The sequence below is a fragment of the Perna viridis genome, chromosome 7, assembly GCF_037379345.1.
Source record: "Perna viridis isolate PV_CMFRI_1.1 ecotype Kerala chromosome 7, ASM3737934v1, whole genome shotgun sequence".
Taxonomy (NCBI): Eukaryota; Metazoa; Mollusca; class Bivalvia; order Mytilida; family Mytilidae; genus Perna; species Perna viridis.
The window spans coordinates 4,502,783-4,525,250 of record NC_142451.1 but is presented as its reverse complement, the minus strand read 5'-3'; the positions used below and the strand labels follow the sequence as shown (position 1 = coordinate 4,525,250).

The 22,468-nt window shown below is 32.7% G+C and overlaps 1 protein-coding gene across 1 annotated transcript; it reads left to right on the top strand.

Moving 5' to 3' along the window:
• The first annotated feature begins 6,213 nt into the window (after positions 1-6,213).
• On the top strand, positions 6,214-20,824 carry LOC148611035 (uncharacterized). The gene is made up of 8 exons (XM_088591089.1): positions 6,214-6,826; positions 16,397-16,484; positions 16,709-16,869; positions 17,333-17,642; positions 17,932-18,018; positions 18,405-18,523; positions 19,221-20,068; positions 20,351-20,824. The coding sequence occupies exons 1-8, from the start codon at positions 6,697-6,699 to the stop codon at positions 20,510-20,512; spliced, it is 1,905 nt and encodes a 634-aa protein (XP_088447215.1). The 5' UTR covers positions 6,214-6,696; the 3' UTR covers positions 20,513-20,824.
• Positions 20,825-22,468: the final 1,644 nt, after the last annotated feature.

Genomic DNA, 22,468 nt, shown 5'->3' with positions numbered 1-22,468 from the left:
CATTGAGAAGTTACTTTGGTTTAACACACTAGTACTCTGTGTAAATAACTTCAGATGGAACTTCATTTTACATGGTATTCAACAAATTGTCCAAATTGATATACATTGTAAATTTTGATATGCTTTATATGTGCTTAGAATGAAATATGCAAGAAGTACTCAAAATCAAAACTATCGAAATAGGAAGCCAAATCAATCAATTAGAGATTCTACCATACGCAAAACAATTGATGAAGCCTCGATGTGCAAATTTGGATAAATATGACGAATGAAATCTGATATAATTCGGGTTCAAACAACACTGACCACTGGGTTGGTGAATACCTTCGGGGGCTTTGGTCATCAGCAGTGGCATCGACCCATCGGACATAAAGTACAAAAATATTGCTATTTTCGATATACTGCACACGTGTTTTAATGAGTTACCAATTATCACTCTAATAAAATGAAATACATGCGTAGGTGGAATAAAAGTGGTTAATTCAGAAGATTAATTTTACAAAGGAAAATATAAGCAACTTGTTTTAACTTGTCTTAATTAATGATATAATACATTTAGATCGGTCAACTCTAAACACACAATTAAGCAGACTTTGTTATCGACCATGTTTCCAAAATCAAGACATACCATGATATTGAAATGGTAAGCTTGCTACGTACCTTTTAGGTTGTCATTTTGTTTAGACCATAACACTACAAACTAATTCTTTTTATCCCAAACAATTATTTAGTCACTTGTTGGGGAATTAAAGGTAATTAAGACAAGACTTGCCCTGAATCTGAGCGATTCCACGGATAAAAATATTTTAATTGTTTAAATATAAGTACGCACAACATGGAAATGGTCTGTAAATTCAGCATACAGAGGTATTTAAAGACGCGGTTGCAGAAGGGATCTAGGAAACACAAGGACAACTAGGCAAAACATTGTTCTGTAGAAAATCGAAGGAATGGTGCATCATGAAGTTATGAAAATGGAAGAAGATTCAACGAATGCGTGGGACGCAGAGCTTGGAAACCAAAAAAAGAATGGACAAGAAAGTTAACAACTGTAAGAAAAATGAACTGGGAGGAGAACCTCAGAATGAATCCTATCTCGATCTTTATTCTTATATGTGGCATGGAAGATAAATATATATCAACGACAACAACCGTTGGAGTACAGGGACAAAACCAAAGTAAAGACTACAGAGATTTATATGAAAAAATGATTTAAAAAAAAAAACAGAAAACCGCGAGAAAACTCACATAAAGTGTTAAGATTAATAAAATGGTTATATATTGGTGACTTAACATCTTTAATCTAGCTCAGGTTTTCGTACTAGTACATAACAGAGTATCCTTAATTGATAATAAGCTGTCACCCTGAAATAAATGATGTTTCTTTCATTAGACGTATAATCAATTAATTAATTAATGGAATCTTGAAACTAACTTTTTTGAAAGTCTCAGTAGTCAACCTATATATTCAATTTGAAAATTGAAAGCAAACAATCATACATCTACATGAAAATTGCTTACACACTCTCTTGTGATTTTATAAATAGCCACACTGATTCTAAGAAGCTGGAAATTCTGGTCAACAATATGACTGTCCAGATTGGAAAACAAGTGTTTCCACAGACTATAGAAAACCTATGAAGACAATATATGGACCACACCTGTTCGGTCTCCTCCCATAACAGTATGTAGATAGGTTTTTACACGGTCTGATTCAGAAAAAAATCAAGCTCTGGCCCAGCCCTTTAACTTTAGTTTTCTTTTTTTAAGATGATCTTTAAAAATGCTAATTTCAATATTTTTAATCTACCTAAATAAATTTCAGATTGAAAACAACTGATACCCTTTCGTCTATTACATACTTAAACTGTTACCCATACATAGATGGCATAGGATGTTTGAAATCGAAAATTTATATCAAACGTATTGATTTTAGTTTTCCAACTGTAACTTTCCCTTTCACAGTGACAGTATATCAGCATCTTCAGTCTATGAAGTATACATTTCATTTGTTACCATAGTGCATATGATTTGTACACTTACTTTTTACGTAGACCTTGTGAACTGTCAAATAAGCTTCTAAAACAGGATATGTCTAGCTTCGCTGCTTTCATCACTAAATTAGTTTTATGGCCATCACTAGAATTTGATTGCTTAACAAGAAGTTTATATCTCACAGAAGAGACATTACATATACCATCAAGTAGATATCACGTTTTACCGGATTGACTAACTTCCAAACTTGACGAATTTTAGAATGCACTATATAGTTACTTTTAGGCGCACTGTTAAGCACACCGAAGTGACCCAGTACAAGTTTGTAAAACTTCAAAATTAAAAGTTGAAATTTGGTGGTTATATTGTTTTAATGAAGTGAAGCATTTATATATAATAATACAGTTGTAATAAATGTATTGGTGAACAAGTGTGATTTAAAAGAAGAAAGGTAACTGAAATGTTTCAGTCCACATTCGTATTAAGTTCTCTCCTCAGCATCAACTAGCTAATTTTCAAAATACCTCATTTTGCACAAACTTTTGGAACTAAAATTGCAAGAAAATGAATAGAAAAGGGTATTATCATTTTTGTCATTTTCCACCTTCCCCATGCATGTTTTCATCATGTGCTAGTTTCTAAGCCCTGGTGTTTCAAAAAACATAGTATTTTGGCTATTAGTTTTGGAAAGGCACTCCAAATTTGTACTAAAACTTAGTAATATTTTGTTCAGTTTGAAACCATGGCTACTGGATTTTATGACAATAATTATTAATTTAATTAATTAAATTAATTGTAAATTACTTGAACCTCCACGCAGCAATGATTAGAAAAACATGTACTTTTTAAGAAACAACACTTGAAATTCCTGTGTGGAGTGCCTCAAAACAGCTTTATTTCAATAAAATGAGATCAAATTTTCAGAAGTGACCTTACCGTATGGAACTACCTTACTCACCTGCAATGTGACGTGTGTCGTGTGTCAAGTAGAACTTGCAATGGTACGCCTGGTCCATGCTCCCAGTTTTTGGTGGCGTCCGAGTTGCTCATTGTTACTTTGTATATGTTATTTAGTTATTTCATGTTCTTTGTTGTGTGTGTCTGTTTTTCATGTCTGATCTTTGTCCTTGGACTACATCATTTTGATTTCCGCTAGAATATTGGTTCCCTTGGTTACTATTTGCTCTTCGCAACGCATGATTTCACTTCCGTATTTTTATTGGCGTTGCAAGTGCCTTATTTTGTGTGTAAGTTTTTTTTTAAATCTAAGTTTTTACAAATACAAGTACTTTATTGGCACAAACTCATAAAGGAAATATGGTTATGATCCAGTTACAACCTGTACGGCATAAAAAAATAACATGATTTAACATGTTACAAATGTTATAGATATTAACATTATGGTGTATTGCATAAATTCAAATCAATTTGTTTCTCATTTCGAAATATTTAATTTTATTATTGTTTTGTTTTTCTGTTTCGTATGAAGGTTTTTTCTGTTTCCACGTTTTTGCCATGTCTTGATTCTGATGTTTTAGAAGTCTCCATTTGTGTCCCTGCTTCGATATTTTTGCAGATGATTACAATGTGGTTTTATTAATCTAAAATGCTACTCGGTCAAAATTTTGACAATTCAAAAACTCAAGTACATTTGGGCTAGAAAAATCCTGTGTTGAGTTTTGGTTTATAATTGTTTCCATTGTATTACGTCTTTGTAATAACGGAAGTGTTATGATGTTATGAATATTTATTTTCTTGTGCATCGTTATCATGTTTCCATGGATAATTTGATCATTTAGGGCAATGTTGCATTAAATGCACTCGCGTTCCCTTTTGACATGTTTAAGTTTTTTTAGTTCGATTTTCCGTAAGATATTTCAATCGAGTTTCCTAGGTTTCCAAAAGGATTATGATTGAAACTGGTCCCGTAAGAAAATATGAAATCAATAATTATTTGAATGATTAATGATAGATAGTTTTAAAATTTTATAATGTGCTTTACATGTACTAAACCGCATGATGCAGACGCAGTGACGTAATTACAAGTAGTCTCCTAAGAATAATTGTTGTCATGCACGGAACAGTGCTTTTAAGTCATAATTCAATCAGCGTTTATAATTTATAAAGGACAATATTATAGAGATTACTGCCTCAACGAAGCAAAAAAAAAGAAATAATCATGTTTATTGAATGAACTGTTGCTAGGTATCGGAAACGTTTTTAAAAGGTTTTATAAGGGGTAGCATAACGATTGCATGGTTTTAATGTATAAAATTGGTGCGACTTTTGAGAAAAGTTTTGATATATAATATATACTTTTTAAAAAAAAACTGTAATATACAGAGATACACAGGAAATACCTGGGAATTGATAATGCTTTTACCATTAAAGAATTGCTGTTCATTTGTAATAAATATTCGCGCATGGTTAAGGATAAAATTATGATAAAGAATAATCAAGTGAACCAAGATTTTAGCAGAAAGCAAAAGAATACAATCTATGGGTAAAGACTAGACATGGAAAACAGACACATTCATCAAAGGACATGAAATGACCAAATTAACACGTACAAGAAAAAAGTAAAAGAACAACTCAGACTAAAAAAAACCAACTGGGTACCATAGACCAGGTGCACCGGTAGGGTGAGCGTCCTCCACTAAAACCCTAAAACTTTTTATTAGCATCACAATAAAACTTAATAGGCAGTCTTTCTACTATTAGCAGATATTGACTTATATGCCATATTTTTTGGCAAATTTTAATCTAGAGCAAATTCTTGAAGTATTTATATCAAGTGCTTCAAGTAATGGCAATAAAAACATATGGTCAAAGAGTGATTTAGAAAATATCTATGAAACATATCGTAAATTTTAGGTATTTTGAAGAAACAAAAGTCTCGCAGGAGTATTATTAAAAAATGGTTCAAAACTCAATCGCATGATTTACAAGTATTTTAAATTAGTCGTGCAAATGGAATTCACCTTAAATAAGTGAACAGCTTTCTGATTCTATTTTTTGTTCAAGTTGTTATTTACCGTCCGAAATAGTCATTGCTGTCCACAGTTCTCTGGAAGATTGACGTGATAAATATCAGTAACCATCGTCTGCATTAATGGCATTAGTTCAATATTACACGTTGACAACAACGTTGCTTGCCAATACGTTACGCCTTTACTTGGAACGGAGAAGTCAGGTATCCAAAAATAGCACTTTGTCCTGTAAAGTTAATTGACAACACAATTTGAATTTCCCTGATTTTCATTCGTTTCAATATTGCCTATCTGAAGAGTACTTTAATATCGTCAATGTTTCTGAAATTGCATGGAAACGCATTGTTTCATTGAAGTTTACATGTAATTGAGATTGTTCTCTGCCATGTGATTAACTCTAAACAAGGCTAAGCTTTAACGATATCGAGTGAGTAAAAACGTCACAGAACTGTCGCCTACACTTCATTTACTCAGTATAATGTTACATAGTTTGTATGCTTTCTGCGTTATTTTTACTGCTGATGTAATCTGATCAGTTTTATGATCCAAAAATTACGTTAGCTAAGTCATCGCCGCTGCGAAGCTCATAGTAATGTTTTTGTACATTACCATACTGGCTGTCATATTAGATACATACATAGAGATACAAAGCTAGAACGTTTTTAAGTTAGATATCCTCAAGCCGAGTTGTCTACAAGTACGTTTATTTTCTCATCAGCCGTTTGAGACCTACATATATAACCTTGATCGTTAGTCAAATATAAAGTCTTAAATAGTTATTTTCTTGTCAGTGTTAAATAACATGATGAAAGCACGTCCTTATTAAGATTCCTTGTTTCCAGTAGGACTCATTACCAAACACAGGGGTTATATTGATGCCCGATTCTGACCTCTTAAGTACATTGCACCCTGTGTGTTCATGACCACAGTGACAGTTGCCGATGACAAAGTTTCATATTCCCATTCTTTACCATTCAAAATCGTTTATTGTTTGTTCATAAGTATAAAACGTGTTTTGCAATTTATTATGTACTTATACTAACATTAAAACGATTTCTCTTAAAAGTTTATAATATACCTTTCATCAACTGAAGTGGTTTGTAAACAGACATTTTAAGTTATTCGTAAATATAAGTCAAATTATGTGTGACACAAGTTTAATGGGGACCAACATCAGTTTATTGTTTGTTAAATAAAGGTATAAATTTGTACTGAAACATAGCGTAAGCTTTGAACCTGATGTTTGGCTAGGTTTAAAGTATCTAGCATGGGTTTTATTCTGAGATTGACTATTTGTCCAAGCGCTGTTTTATTGGGTTACAAACTATTTACTTTCTCTAAATAATTCATAATACCACTGTTTGTATTGTAACACGGATTTTTGTCCAATTAGCCAGCTAAACGTGTATTGTTAAATTCTCCGGCTTTAAATGGTAAGTGTCGTTAACGCTGAGAAGAGGATGGAGTAAAAAAGTTCACGATGTCAATCTCGGCGGGACAGTTTTATGTTCAAAAGACAATATTGTTTGCGTATAGATACATTTATTGAATAATTAAATTTGAATTACATCTTACAATTGTACTTAGTAGACTACGCTGTCGTGGGCGTTACCAACCGTTAAACGAGATGAAATAAAATTTCCATATATCTCCCAGGATTAGAATTGGATGTAACTTGGCATAGAGTTTAAAGACAAGATAGAGGGGAAGCATGTCTAACGCACTTGATAAAGTGATACAAGTTATATCAAAACCACCAAAGTTAAGACAGGACTTTGAGATACAGACGCTGTTACCATGGCTACGGAAAAAGTCCCAGCTGTTTTCACGGCTAAAAACAGGTATGTAGAGTTTTTCTCTTACTTGTCGATGATATAATGCTCAGTAAAAAGGTCGTCTTTATTCTATATGAATGAAATCTTTCACACGTGCACGTTATATGTGACCGTCCAACGTTAGAATTCCGTATTGACAGAAAAGGCCCCTCTGCAATAATATAGGACCAACAATGAACGGGTGAAGTTTTATTCTGGAATGGGAAGTCGTTTATAAAATTTGTCTATAAACAACTTTAAAATAAAGGCACAATAGGTATTCAGATTGAAAGATATAAGTTATGTAGGAAGTCTCACAAAACAGTTGATATATAAACTAAATACAAATACATGTGTAGGTGTTGACTGTACTTATATCCCAGTATAAGTTTATAGAAAAAAGAAACTATATTTGTACTTCAGTGGTCATTAGTAAAACTTTCTTGGCTTATGAACTCCATATGATTTTCACTTCATTAGTGAAGTTTTATTTAACTGTCGAATTAAGAGACGGGTTGAAAGAATGATGTGTATTACACGGTGCCTATGAACTTTACCAATAGTTTAGTAAACAAGATGGGACGAATGTTAGTTTGGTTCACTAGGTAAATGCGTTTTATGTATATGATTTCTAAATAAAGAACTTTTATCTCTAATATAAAAAAGACATAAAAGGGTTTCGATACAAGAAATACATGAGTATCTCTTTTCAATAGGAATTAATATTCATGGACACATGATTTTCATTTTAAAGTAAATACTCTTATTAGAATAATTTTACTGTAATTTTGTTCTTTATGTCACAATATATTGACAATTTAAGCTTGAACTGATTCTCTGGTGTTTTTATTCTAACGCGGGCGGGTCGCTTGTCAAATTTCAAATCCATGCATGTGAACATTTATCAACAGAGATTCACTAAACTGTATATGAAGTTAAACTCTTCTTTACGAATGTAAACTTCTCATATATGACATTCCAATATTTTGTCATTGCCTATGTAAGCAGATAACACAGTTTTCTCGTATATACAATGAGACTTTGGTGCACCTTTTTCCTAATATATTTGGATGAGACAGTAATATTTATGAGCTTGTGATTTTAACCCCATTACGATCTGGCTTAAATGTTATTATTTTCACATTTTATTCATAGAAGGGAATATGACTAAACTGTTTATTGATTTTATTGTCCGAGTTGTCGTGAAATAAGTTTTCAATATTTTCCTTTTAACAATACTTTTGTAGCTATCTATATAAAACAGGCAAACTAAATCCTGAAACGTTTGCTGTGTTAATTAGGAAATAAAGCATTGGGTAGACTATGACCATGTTAATACATTTAAACTATAAATTATTGTGATTGTCAATATTAAAAGTACCTTATTACTTTGCAATGTCATATCATGGACACAAAAGAGAAATACAATAGTAGTTCGAATAGAAAAAGAACAATATAAATAAAGCCAAATAAATTATTCAAAAAATATGCTACCGATAAAATACGTGTTTTAAATTCAAGGAATAATAAATAAATACAATTGTTTCTTTATCTATGAGTCAGTCAAAACGGGTCTATAGACAGATGATATAAGATTAAGATATTAACATTGCTTCCGACATAATTTACATATTGTGTTTCCTTGTCTCGTATTGATATAATCTGTTAAATCAAAAGAATGTTCTTTTTTTATGCAGGGAATCAGTTGTTTTTGCAATCGGTATTTCGCTATCCCTTCCGGTCTAAATGTAAGCCGTAGAAAGTCTCATTTCTATACTCTATAGTAAACCATGAATCTCCTATTGATCCATGACAGAGGACACAAATGCGCAGATATTGTGCTTTATAAGGACAGGGATAATGACATGTCTTATAGTTAATTGTTGAAAACTTCTAAAAGACGACCTACTGGTTTGTTAAAGAGTGTCTTAACATTTTATCTACGTGTTATAACTTGGTATAAAGAGATATTACAAACTTCTGCTAACCCTTAAAGACAAGACTAAAAGACAAGCCTGTTTTCTGATGTGGAAATTTCAAAAGCAAACGAAATTTTAATATGCAGTGATACCCTGCCCTTTCTCACGATACTATCCCTCTGTTAATGGCTATTTAAATGTGTAATGTTCGTAGTTGCATTTGGGATTATGATTAAAGGTTTAAAGCTGACTTTAATGGGATTATTTACCAATCCATACTGAGTTAGATACCAAGTAATATGTAACTACAAATAACATATAGTTCACAGGGCGTACCAAATATTTCTTTTGGTTGAAAATGTTCTGGGTCTTCCAATTAAACGAAATCTTACTACAGTTGCAGTTTCATAATTGTATTTAGACAATTGTATTCGAAAGAAATACTTTTATTCAAAGTTTCACTGACCAGCTTTTGTTATGTAGTAAAACAGATGGATTGGAATTCTCCTTTAATGAACATGTAGTCGTGTGTAAATAAAACACTCAATTTAATTTTCAGTTTAATTACTATTATGATATCTTAAAATATCGGAACACTGTTATTTTATGGCTCGTTTACATTTCTTGCATATATATATATATATATATATATATATATAATATATATATATATATATATATATATATATATATATATGTGATCCTAACAATATAAACTGGACGACAGTTTTTTCCGTTGTTAAAATGCTTTCCTGCACGTTTTTCCTGTGTTATGTAATAGTTTGCTTTGATTCATCAAACAAAAGTTGGAATTGCCGATTTTGGTACAGAAAAGATCACAAAAGTACAACAGGCTTTTGAACGAATTGTGTACTTAGCTTTTAATTAATAAGGACAAACACTTGTTAGCACTTTAATTCCAACAAGAGTCCTCCACGACTGTTCATTTCTGTCAAGAGTCGATGAAAATTGTTTGTCAGTTGAAGGGAACATTTTCTTTAATTGGGACTTATTTGTAGATACTTGACCAAGATGGTGGGACTCCGGGGAAACACAATGGGGTTTAATTTGAATTTGATGGGTCCTGGTTATTATAATCATGTTAATGTAAGCATAAATGTTTCAAAAGTAAATGAATGATTTCTTTTATTCTAAAACAAATGCTCGTATAGTAAGTTCAAAGTTGATCATATACAATGCTTTTGTGGTTAATTTTATGACGTTTTCATAATGTTCACATATACTGTAGTTTTTCATGCATAGACATAACCATTCATTAAGGAAAAAAAGTAAGAAAAAGAAACTAAGTTATATGCAATGACAGCGAGACAACAAACCTAACAAAGAAGTATAAGGAGTTAGAAACACCAGTGAAAAAGTTAAAGCACTAATAAGCTTCCAGAGGTCTCCATATACGCAATAAAAATGGTTCTGGTCCATTTTAGCGTTATTTCGTTTAATCCCCAATCTTCTGCATAGAGGTTAAAGCTTCAAATGACCTACACATGTCAAACCATAACATATAAAGCCCTGCCCCTAATGACAAATTAGTACAGACCTGGTTAGAGCTTTGAGGAGTCCTGATGAGTAGTACTAATGCCTGGAGTCCTGATGAGTAGTACTAATGCCTGGAGTCCTGATGAGTAGTACTTATGATTGGAGTCCTGATGAGTAGTACTTATGATTGGAGTCCTGATGAGTAGTACTAATACCGGGAGTCCTGATGAGTAAGACTAATGCCTGGAGTCCTGATGAGTAAGACTAATGCCTGGAGTCCTGATGAGTAAAGTACTAATGCCTGGAGTCCTGATGAGTAAGACTAATGCCTGAAGTCCTGATGAGTAGTACTAATACCTGAAGACAAAAGAATCAACCAGAATACGTAGTAAAATAAGAAGTGTTTATTAGGTTTGTGGAGCAGTTTTTCTGTAAATAGTTCAAATGGGTATAGATTTGATTATAAAAATAAAACATAAAATAAAATATAACATTTATTCCCTTTGCGTCATACTGTCTAATTCTATTTAAAAAAAGAAAATTTAAAGACATGAGCAATTTGTAAGAGTCTTTAATATGTATTTCATGATAAAAATAAACTGTATTTACATAAATTATTAGTTCTTCTTCATTGCTATCCGCAGGATTGTGTAGGTATACTTTTATGGGTACACGTCACTCTGTTATCAATTAGTCTGTTTTTCGATTTTACCTTGAAGATTGTCGAGTTACAATGTAGATAATCGGTGATCAATTTTACTTAATATTTTATATAATTAAATGAAGGATATCTATATTTCAAACTGACAACGTCTCGCGTGTAATCTTCTGAATTGTTTGTATTACTAAGATGGAAGACTCTGAATGGAGACTTCCTGGGGAAAACATGTTACTCTCTTATAGAAACGTGTGACCCACGCCTGTTCAGATCTTGTCGCTATAATTTTTGTCAAGTATTTTTGTGTACCAAAAATATGCGACATCAAAATAATTTGAACATCAAGTAATTTGATATAGGAAAAAAATGTTTGAATTCTGGGCGTTTGGTACGGTAATAAATATGTAATTTCATTCTTTCACTCTCTGTAAACCGGGATAACGTGTACGGAGACATGATCGTTTTTGCTACCTTTGACCGTTTCAATCAGTTTTCATGTTGCCTTTCATACGGTTTTTTTTTACTAAATTGAAATGGGTGTATCCAGGGGGAGTGTAAAACTTTAAAAAAAAATGTGCAAAGTTGTTCAAAAATAAGAAAATGAGATAGAGACTGGCCCCCGTTTTACGATTTTTTTTATTGCAATACCCACCCCTACCCATTTTCAACTTCTGGCTCCGCCTCTCCTGAAGTTCGGTAATCATTTATAACACTTGAACTCTAATTCATACTCGGAGAGGATGTGCTGCCATAAAAGCGACTGAAAAGTAATACACAAAACTTTTATCATATAGATGAACAAGTTTACGTTAGTTCTCTGTTATGACTTATTTTGTACTGTAGACCGTTTTTATTTTCAGTGCGATAATTTGCTTGTTTCGTTACCATGGATTCTTGTCATTTTTTATATTAGATCGTCCAATAAAAATTCTTAATAGACTTGATCAATGATTGACTGCCACAGAGAACGAGGTCCACCACTCTCCTTCCATGTTTTATATCAATAAATACGGAGTTTATGGACACTACTTTTGTACTCATGACAAAAGTAAGATGGTATATAAAATACGTGCATATAATAGATTTAGATAGAAAAAGGAATAAAATATATGAAAAGTATCATAATACCTTATGATAGATGACTGTAGTTTTAAGACAACGGGTTTTCAATAAAACCAGACTTCGGTCATCTATCGAGATTATCTCTGAACTAAACCAAGACATTTACAGAGATTAACGACTGTTTGTAAGAAACAAAAATCTGATTTAGCCGATGCTGTTATTATTGATTGTCATTAAATATTGATGTTGAATTGATCTGGTGATGAAATATAAAGGTCTTGTTACAGACCATTCAATAGATACAATAAAATGGAACTCAAATATTACTACAAGACACGTATCGATATTCAGATTAGTTTTCTTAAAAAGTTGTGAAATAATTTAAATTGTTCACAACATGCTGACTGAGATCCCCTTGTTAGCAAGTTAATTTTAATTCTTATACTACGCCTTTTGGAACTCCAGATATAACAGATACCCGAAATATATTAATAAATTACTAGTTAAGCTCCCAAACCAATCACAGAAAACGTGCATTAAGTTAATGAAGAAACACGAGTCTCTTTGGTAATGTCAATATGATCATTTTAATAGTAGAGTTTATATTAGAATTCGTTTTTGTTTCTGGCCATCATCCTGAATACAGTCACTTGTTTTGCTATATTTAATGAGCTACGGATATTTGTATCACTATACCCTTCATCTTAGGCTCAAATAAAAAAAAACAATTTTCGGGTGTCTAGGTGAGTGCATGAGGTACATACTTTATGAACTTTCTTTAGGGTTTACCGACGGATAAATAGAGCAATATACTTATTGTAAATACTTTCACTGTTTATTTAAACATAACCCGGGCAGACCTAACGATGGAGATTTATTTCACGCCATCTTCAAGTTGTAATAAATATCCAAACAAAACTCTTGACTACTCCGAAAATTGTCAACATAAAATCGATCAAGTACCTGTAATTTTATTGGACCACTTTATTATTTCGTTAAATTGGTTTATTGAAGGCACTCAGAAGGCTGATGTGTGTCTTAACTGACAGAACTTACTATTAACTGTGTAAAATGCTTAGTTTGAATCGCGTAACTGCAATGAAGGTCCTTACATTGAAGATGGGCAGGTGGTAGTAAACTTGAAAATAACTATAATATAACTGTTGATTCGGCAATTCATGCCATGATTTTATGTTAATGACACTTGATTCCATCATTCCAAAAGAAAGACAAATACCGAGACTGAAATCCGTTAAAAAACGCAATTCTAGTTAAATATAGTAAAGTGATGAATAGTCATCGCTCCACCAACTTTTACAATACTCTTCAAAATGATATTATGTGGTACCATCTTTTGAGATCGATTTTTACATTTACATCAAGAGTGGAAATACATGTACAATGGATCATCTGTGGATCAAGTTTATCTAAAAACTAAAGAAAAATTATTTCAATCTGAGAAATTTTCAAGCCTTATATTTGAAATAACTCGGACTGGGGATGGAGCAATCGCAAACAGAGTAACTAAATTATCCACCGAGGTTTTCAGAAACACAACACAACCAAGGAAAATGCATGCACTTAAAAACTAAGAGAAAAATCTTCAGCATCAGAACATATACCATTTGACCGTTCAATAGCATTCATTGGTTTCCCCCCCCCAGGTTTATCACAAAAGTCAATAAGCATAAGATACTCTAAGTGAGACAAGGTTCATGTGTAGAGCTGGGGACTTATGTTTTGTTAACACCTGCATTCTCAGACGATCAAAACACGATTGATATTAAAACCACAAAATAATAAAAATGGCAATGTAAGTATTTCAAACGATAAAATATTGTATAGAAAATTCCCATACGTGGCAATAATATAATGTTAAATGCGATTTAATGTCCTAAACTTCAAAGGAGATGATCAAATTGTATTGGTTTATTAGTTTCCAATGTTCTCTTCTTTTTATTGTAGTATTTGTTACCGTTTTTATTACTAACAACAAGGGAATAATGCTGGGTCATTGTAGTTGCACTTTCGATGAATCGGAACCAAAACAAGTCATTTTCTTCTAGACCTACTCTAGTTTATTTTGTCGTGAACTGAAAGGAAAAACCTGCAGAACGACACAAATTTTACCTACCTAAATTAACATGACTGCTGCACATTCTAATGCATTATATCTAGAACTTATAACTTGTGCGAATATGATACAGGACATTTGAAATCGAAACAAACTTCATGACAAACGTGGTGACTTCTCATTCAGAATAGTCAACTTACCTTTCATCTGTGGTAACATCCCTTCAGCACCTGCGTATGGAGTTTTCCCATCACAACTCATACGTTATGCCGGAGCTTGCCGTAACTACGCAGACTTTTTGTGTCGCGCTAGACTTCTTACAATTAGGCTTCTGGAACAGGGTTACATTGGTGCAAGATTGAAGTCATCACTACAGGTGTCAGTTTCACAAAAAGTCGTAAGTGTAAAGTTGATCGTAAGTAATGACGTCATAACAGAAAATGGCATTGTTACGTCATGACTTACGATCAATTTTACACTTGCGACTTTTTGTGAAACTGAAGCCAGAAGTTTTATGGTCGTCCCCATAAACTCGTGGATCGTTACGGTGTATCCATCTGCGCCATGATAACTAATTTGTTCAATGTGTCATAGTTTTTTCTTTCCTCTCTCGTCTACCCAGGACTTGACTTTTTATGAGCAACTCGGCGGGTGTTTCTAGAAAAGCAGACGACGCTTACTCTACCGGTGCACATGGTCCATGCTCCCAGTTTTTAGTGGAGTCCGAGTTGCTCATTTACTTTTGTTACTTTGTATGTATTATTTTAGTTACTTAATGTTCTTTGTGGTGTTTGTCTGTTTTCCATGTCTGAAGTTTGTCCCTGGATAACAGTCCTTTGATTTCCGTTAGAATTATGGCCCCATTGATTACTCTTTCACTTTTCTTGGTGGGCAATATACAAACATCTCAAGCTATGGAGTAGACAATTTATGGTTTAACCAAGACTGTAGTACATGTAATTTGTATATTGTCATTCTTAGAGGAGCGAAGATGCTGTCTCATAAGCATCTAAAGATAAGCTTTGTTGATTGATATTTTTATGATCCTCATCACAATTTTATTGACCGGTATGAAGTTTCTATTTCTCATAGTTGACAATATATCAGGGTTCATCCGTACTGTCCTCCTTTTCAGCTTTTATGTTTTTTTGTTTGTTTATTTCTGTTTTGGATAAGTATCGTTTCTAGCTTTCACGTTTTGGCTAGGTACTTGGATTTTTTATGTCTCTGAATTGTCACTCGGTTTTGATACTTCGGTGTTTTTTTTACAAATAATATTCAGATTATAAGGCTTAGAAAATAAATGGTTGTTCCTCATACCTCAAATCATAGGACATTTCAAAGAAGACACATTTGTTACATTGTAACCATGTGTGCTACTTTTATACATAGAAAGTTTAAAAGGAAGTTACAAATAACGAAACGTTAGCAGCATTCTTTGTTAATATTTTTAATAATTATTTTCTATGAATGAATTAAAAATGCTGCAGAAAACATACCAACATTGTTAACTCACGCTGACACGATAATGAACCACTGAATTCTTTAATTATTTTACAAGTTTTATCTTTGGATATAATTGATGAAAACAATCACACCAAACATTTACCGGATTACAATTTGTTGAAAATAATGAAAACTCCATTATATGCAAATAAAATTTAGTAGTGGATTATTTCAATCGGCAAACAAATGACATGAAAATATCTGTTGGAAATAATTAGAACCACAATAACATGTCTGTTAACCAATGACAAATATTTATCTGAAAACTATTTACATCACAATAGCAGTCATAAATTCGTTATGAGATAAAGAATGATTTGAAATCTCAACATGTATTAGAAGGGAAATGTAGTCTAAAAGTATCATAGGAACAATGGCATGATGATTTAGTGCACTATACGCGTACGCGACGGTCAAATCGTTGGTCTTTATAGTCATGTATCATATACTATGTCAGAGCTATGTTCAATTTAAGCGTATCGACATAAATTTTGATCAGATTCGAACCCAAGAAATTGTCAAATATTAACACAAAACTCGCTTTTTATTCCATATGACATTTAGCATTGCATTGAAAACCTGACACCTTTAAACCACCATTTTTAAACATGTAAAACCCCTCAATTAATTCACTACCACGTTCAAAAACCAAATCATTTGGGATAACAACTAATTAATAGAGGACAAGATGACGTCCTCTCGTTTTTATGAATTTGAACACCGACAAAGGGAAAACAAGGAGTAACGCAATTAACCTGGGCACTTAATGCTGTACGTTGAACGTGAAACAATATACGCCATTAAGAAAATTCATTCAAAATGCAGAACTTTTGCCATAGGAAATAATTCGTAAACAGTCAATGTCATGTTTTTATTTGCAGACTACCTAAAAGACATAGTACGAAACTGTGGCCATGTCACATACAAGAAAGACGAAATGATAATAAAACAAGGCGACATCGGTGATTGGTTAGTATACATAAGAGTGTTCGGAATGTTAGTAATCATATCATCCAATTTACACGAAGCACACTATGTATATCTTTTAATATTTTAATACAATTTTTTTTATCCAAAAACAAAATTGCAAACAATCACGGTGATTTAGCTGTTTGGACAACTTTTTTATCAAACATTGAATAAAAAAAGAAATAGGTAGAGTATGAAGTTTGTGTATATTCTTATATTTTCAGCTTTTACATTATACTTTGTGGTAAAATTGGCATCTTCATTATCAACAAAGATAAAATAGATGATGACGGAGATGACCAGAATGCACTCGCTCTCATCGGCAGCAGAACTCCTGACGGAGCCCTCGACAGATCTAAGCTAGGGAACTATGTTTGTCCACTTGGTAGGTTATCATTAGGCTTATAGATCTGGTGTTCAAAAGGAATGTATACAGTCTTTTTAATCGATCTAAGGCCTTTAAAACACCTTCCTTTATTTAGCCTTGTTTTAAAGCATTGTAAAGTGCTCTCCATTAATGATTTATTCATAAATTTTAAAGTAATTGGAAAATTACATTAAGCGAAGCAGTTTTGTCTTTCAACTACGCACGAAAGTACAGTAATTAAGAGTGAATAGGTGAAAAAAGTATATATATGCAATTGTCATGAACTCTTATCATCAGTTTTAGTTGAAACGAAATGTCAGATAAAGAATATGAACTAAACACACTGTCCTGCCATTTACAGCAGGTGACTTACAAATAATTCATCACTGTTACAATACGTAGTTATTCAACATTTAACATCTCCATGGAAACAGAATTTTTATCCCGTTTTTAACGATATAAATATACATCTTTATCTTAGGACCAGGTGTTCCGTTTGGAGAAGTCGCTCTAATGTCAGAAGATTGTATCAGAACAGCATCTATCGTGGCAGAGGAGAAGACTGATTTACTAGTGGTGGACAGATCACTATATAATAGAGCTGTTAAAGATGTTCTGGCCAGAGAATTTGAGGAAAAGGCGGCTTTTATCAAAGACAATCCTCTCTTCTCTACTTGGGCACCACGGTACAAGAAACAGCTTGCTATGGCGTTGTACAAGGAATCATTTCCGTACGAAAGCATTTTAGTTCGACAAGGAGATCCCTTGACCAATATATATTTTATTATAAGGTAAGCACATGATAAACATTCTTTAGATAGTGCGAACTCGTTTCTGTGAAATAGTGAATGATTATATGACATTAAAACTGTGAATGGCTTATTTAAATGTAACAACTTTGCACGCATCAATTTTTAGGTTTTTGCTTCATAAATGATGCATTTCGGTTGGAACTTTTTTGTTGGCAAGTAAATGAACTAGCCAAATATTTCAAAAAATATTTAATGTTTGTCCTCATCGATTTTTACATGAAAGTCACTACTTTTCCGTTATTTAAGCTCTTGTGAATTTAAATTGTAGCGGGCAGGTAGAAATGTTGACTGATACGTCACAACATGTGTTTCAATACCCAAAAGTCTTCCTAGATGCTCAAGACGAGAGTGAAAAGTAAGTTCAACTCTTAATTCGTACATATTGTGTACAGATAAGTATCCTAATTCAATTTTAATAAAATAGAAAACAGATGTCGAAAACAAATTTGAAGTAACAGCATTTTCATTGAAAATGAAAGAACTTTGTTTATATTTTGTTCATATTGGTGCTCTTCCTCTATAATTTGGTCGAGGCTCATATCAAATACATTCAACGGTTTTATTCAAATTACCCAATGCTGTGTATCGAAAGTGTATTGGACGCAGTGACTGACATTTTGACATTTACACCATACTAGTACAATGACTTTAATTAGAATGATATGAATAGCCCGTGTATTGTTTATGAATACAATATTAATTTTAAATGATATAATAATATCATTGGTTTGTTGTCTTTAGATTGGTGAAGAAATATGAGCGCGTTCGACCACCAACAGATCCACAATACACAACTATAAAGAAAAAAGATCACATAAAAAGTACTAAAATGTGTTACCTTGCCAAAAATGAGAGTATTGGTAAGTCAATACTAGGAGATTGAATTAAGTAAAGATCTGTGTCATCTACTTTATAACGCTCTTTTGTTGGTTGTATAGAACAGAGGACGTTATGTCATTTCAAAATTAAACGTTTTATTTTGCTTTATCATCACGCTAAAGCTATCATTATTTATGAAGAAACACACAGATGCAACACGAAGACTATTACACACTGTTTGATATAACATAATGTTTAATATGTCTTAATTACCATCAATACATGACGAACAAGATAGTTCTTTATATTATGTGGCAATTAATGCTTAAATTGATAGTTTTTTTTAATGTTTGTGACGAATACCATTAAACAGAGCTATTATAATTTAAATACGTTATTGCTGATGCATTGTTTTTGTTCTTAGTGAAAAAGTGATTTGTAAACTAGAAAAAAAAAACAAAAAGTTACAAATATGTTGGTGGTGTAAAGTACACTTTATAACTCTAAAAGCAACAGTAATAGAATCGATTTCATATATTTCATTCAGAACGAAAAGTAACCTTAAAATTATTTAAGCATCATACTTAGACAAACCCCCTTGTGATGAAGACATGCTAACGAAAAACCAAAACACAAGATAAAATAAAATAAAAAAAAAGAATAATAATAAACAATAGTATGCAGGTTTTCCATTTGCTTTTTAAGCTTTGATCAATATTTTTTTATGATCAATTATAGGTGAAATGGAGGTATTATTAGATTTAGATACTTACGTACAGACTGCTATGTGCACGGAAAAGACAGACGTTTTAGTGCTCGAAATGAAACATTATGAAAGACTATTTGTAAAGAAACACCAACGAACGATTGATTCAATGCGACAAATGTTGGAGGTTAAGATAGGGACGAGAATTGACCTCTTAGGTAAAAAGGAGGAGGTCCCTTTGCTAAATTTGTTACAAAATAAGGTGAATCTTATAAACAATCCAAAGGCGCCTTCAGAAAAATATGTCAAAGAAGAAGATTCTGTGATTGCTGCTGAAAGACAATTTTTTAATCATACTGGTCCTTTAGTAGATATAGATGGCCCAGGTAGTGTATTCTATATGATACGTGTACGTGAGAAATCTAAACAAAGATCACTAAACAGGATGAAGGGAAAACAAACTCCAGGAAAGGAACACATGCATGCAATACGGCTTCCTCAGTCGTTAATAATGGCGGCACAAATGGCAGGTGCTTCTAAAGACATCGAATTAATACTTGAAAAGGCTACAGAAGAGCAATCAAAACAGGGAAACGTGAGATCATCAGGAACGCGAAAAAGTCCGATGTCATTCCGAAGAATACAAAGTGCTGCTAAACCTTCAATGCAAAATGAAAGTGACGATTTAGAGGATGATGTTATAATCGATGATCGAGAATTGGCACAATCACTTCCGGAAAGGCATCAGATAACGTCATATGACGAGGAGGATGAAGAAGCATCGCTTTCTTATTTGGAATCAAGAGTCAAGGATTGGTTGTGTAGAGATAATCCACGGAGAGGTCCTCAAGTAGCCCAATTAAGAAGATTACCTGTACAGGTATGTGGTAGTTCCGTCAGTGGTCTTCATTACAATGTCATGTTTGAAATAAAAAAAACAAACATCTCTTATTTTATAATGTGTAATGTGAATATAAAATGACAAATATTGGTACCATTCAAATAACACAACTGTTTTTTTTTTTGTAACCAAGAAATCTCTTTGTGTATTAAGATTTGCAAGTCTATATGACATTATTGGCTGAAGAATGCCTGGCATTTGGAGCTATGAATATTGTAGGGTTTGATTTGTTTAACGTTCTAACAATTGGTCTGTTTACAGGAACTTGATCCGCAGCCAAAACCAGGAAAGAAAATTGTTATCCGGAAGAGAAACAGATCATCTAACTCAAGTCACGAGAGTGCTCGAAATGAAATGCGATCAGTCATATCTAAAGATGAAGATGATCTAGAACATTATAACATATTACTAGCGAGATCATGATAAAAGCATGGGTGTCCTAGGCATCGTCAACATGTTTAATTTATGGAATTATTAGTTTTTTTTTAAAAATTCTGGAATATTTACGATATGTAAAGTATCACAATTAAAACGAAAATACTTATTCAATATTCATATTAATAATGGTATAAATGATATCGCCAAGAAAAATAATCAATGTTACGGTACATTGTAAAATATAAAAATAAATGGCAAATACTCCTGTAAAAAGGGTTTTTAAGAAGAGTAAAAGAAAAATATCATTGAATAACAAACTTATTGAAAACGTAAGCAGCTTTAATGTTATTTTTTGTGGGAGTGGGGAGGGGGGGGGTGGGTGAATGCTAGTCAGTACCGTGTAATGAATGTAAATAAATTGTCGTTACATTATACCATATTTTTATTTATTCCATTCAAATGTTTTGGACATGTTCTACATTCCATTATGAACAAATTGTATCCCCTCCTCATCAATATATTTCCTCCCTCCAATCTTAAGATAAGACATCATATCACAATTTTATAAAATGAATGTATATATACTGTCAAGTCTATCTCGTCTCCGTAGATTTTACGATATTGAGGGAAAAAGAAAACTCAGCAAACAGGATCTAACAAAAAAGATAACGTTTTAACGCTGTTTCATTCGTGTCCAGTAATATTCCATCTGCTCCATAATAATGACTTGTCTCTCTTCGTTCTTCAAAACTTCATACTGTCCACATTACGAACCGCGTTTATCTCTTTCTGGATAAAGTTTTGACTACGATATAATGTTGTTATTTCTGCAACAAATGCAAAACGTTATGCACAGTAATTTCGAAAAAAAAACAACTATAAAAACTAAGGCGCCTATGACGATCTCTGTAAGTCTGTGAAATACCCAAATCGTGCTCTGTCATTTTGACACTTCTGATTTTGAATAATTGGCATTTGTCCCCACATTGTATGTTCCCACGATTGTCTAATTTGGCTGAATTCTGATCGGATGTCCACTCCAATTTTCTGGTCAAAAATGCTTCTATCAAACTACCTTACGGCCGACTAAAACGATACAAGCAGGTATTATTCTAGTTTATATAGGTTTTGCAAAGGTGTCATATCATTTTCAGTTAAAATTGGAAATTGTTATTAAATGTCAACGTTTTGCACGTATAAAGGTGGGGATCTTGTACTTAATATAACTAGAATGGATATGGTGAAGTATGTTAACAAGACATATATATTCCTGAGCCACTACAAACATCTACATAGCTACTTTTCAGACTTTTTGTATCGCGCTATAAGTCTAACAAATAGGTTTCTTGAACAGGGTTATGTTGCTACAAGATTGAAGTCATTACTACAGAAGTTTTATGGTCGTCATCATGAACTTGTGGATCGTTATGATGTATCCATCAGCACCACGAAAACTGATTTATTCAACGGGTCATAGTTTGCCTTTCCTCGTTTGTTTACCCCGGACTTGACTTTTTATGAGCAACTCTGCGGGTGTTTCTAGAAAAGCAGAGGACGCTTACCCTACCGGTGCACATGGTCCATGCTTCCAGTTTTTAGTGGAGTCCGAGTTGCTCATTTACTTTTGTTACTTTGTATGTATGATTTTAGTTACTTTATGTTCTTTGTTGTGTGTGTCTGTTTTCCATGTCTGGTCTTTGTCCCTGGATTATATTCTTTTGATTACCGCTATAACCTTGGTTCCCTTGATTACTCTTTCACAAAACTTGTAATTACAACACAGATGTTCTGTTGATAACTGAATATGTATTTAATTTTTTCGTTTCTGACTATTTTAATGTTGTTTGCAGATGCTTTTTTTCCAAAACAATGCAACCTGTTATTATGTTTATCTCTTGATTAATAATTTATAGAATTGATTAACACAGTATGTTTCTTTCTATTATTGTCAGGACATACATTTCCTCAGACTCTTCTTTACTTGGTTGGTTAATATGTTAA

What these genes read in the sequence shown, in the direction of transcription:
- LOC148611035 (XM_088591089.1), top strand. Translation starts at nt 6,697, where the DNA reads ATGTCTAACGCACTTGATAAAGTGATACAAGTTATATCAAAACCACCA. An exon ending in GAACTATGTTTGTCCACTTG is followed by an intron (nt 16,870 to 17,332) that starts GTAGGTTATCAT and finishes TCTTTATCTTAG; the next exon opens with GACCAGGTGTTCCGTTTGGA. An exon ending in TAAGAAGATTACCTGTACAG is followed by an intron (nt 20,069 to 20,350) that starts GTATGTGGTAGT and finishes GTCTGTTTACAG; the next exon opens with GAACTTGATCCGCAGCCAAA.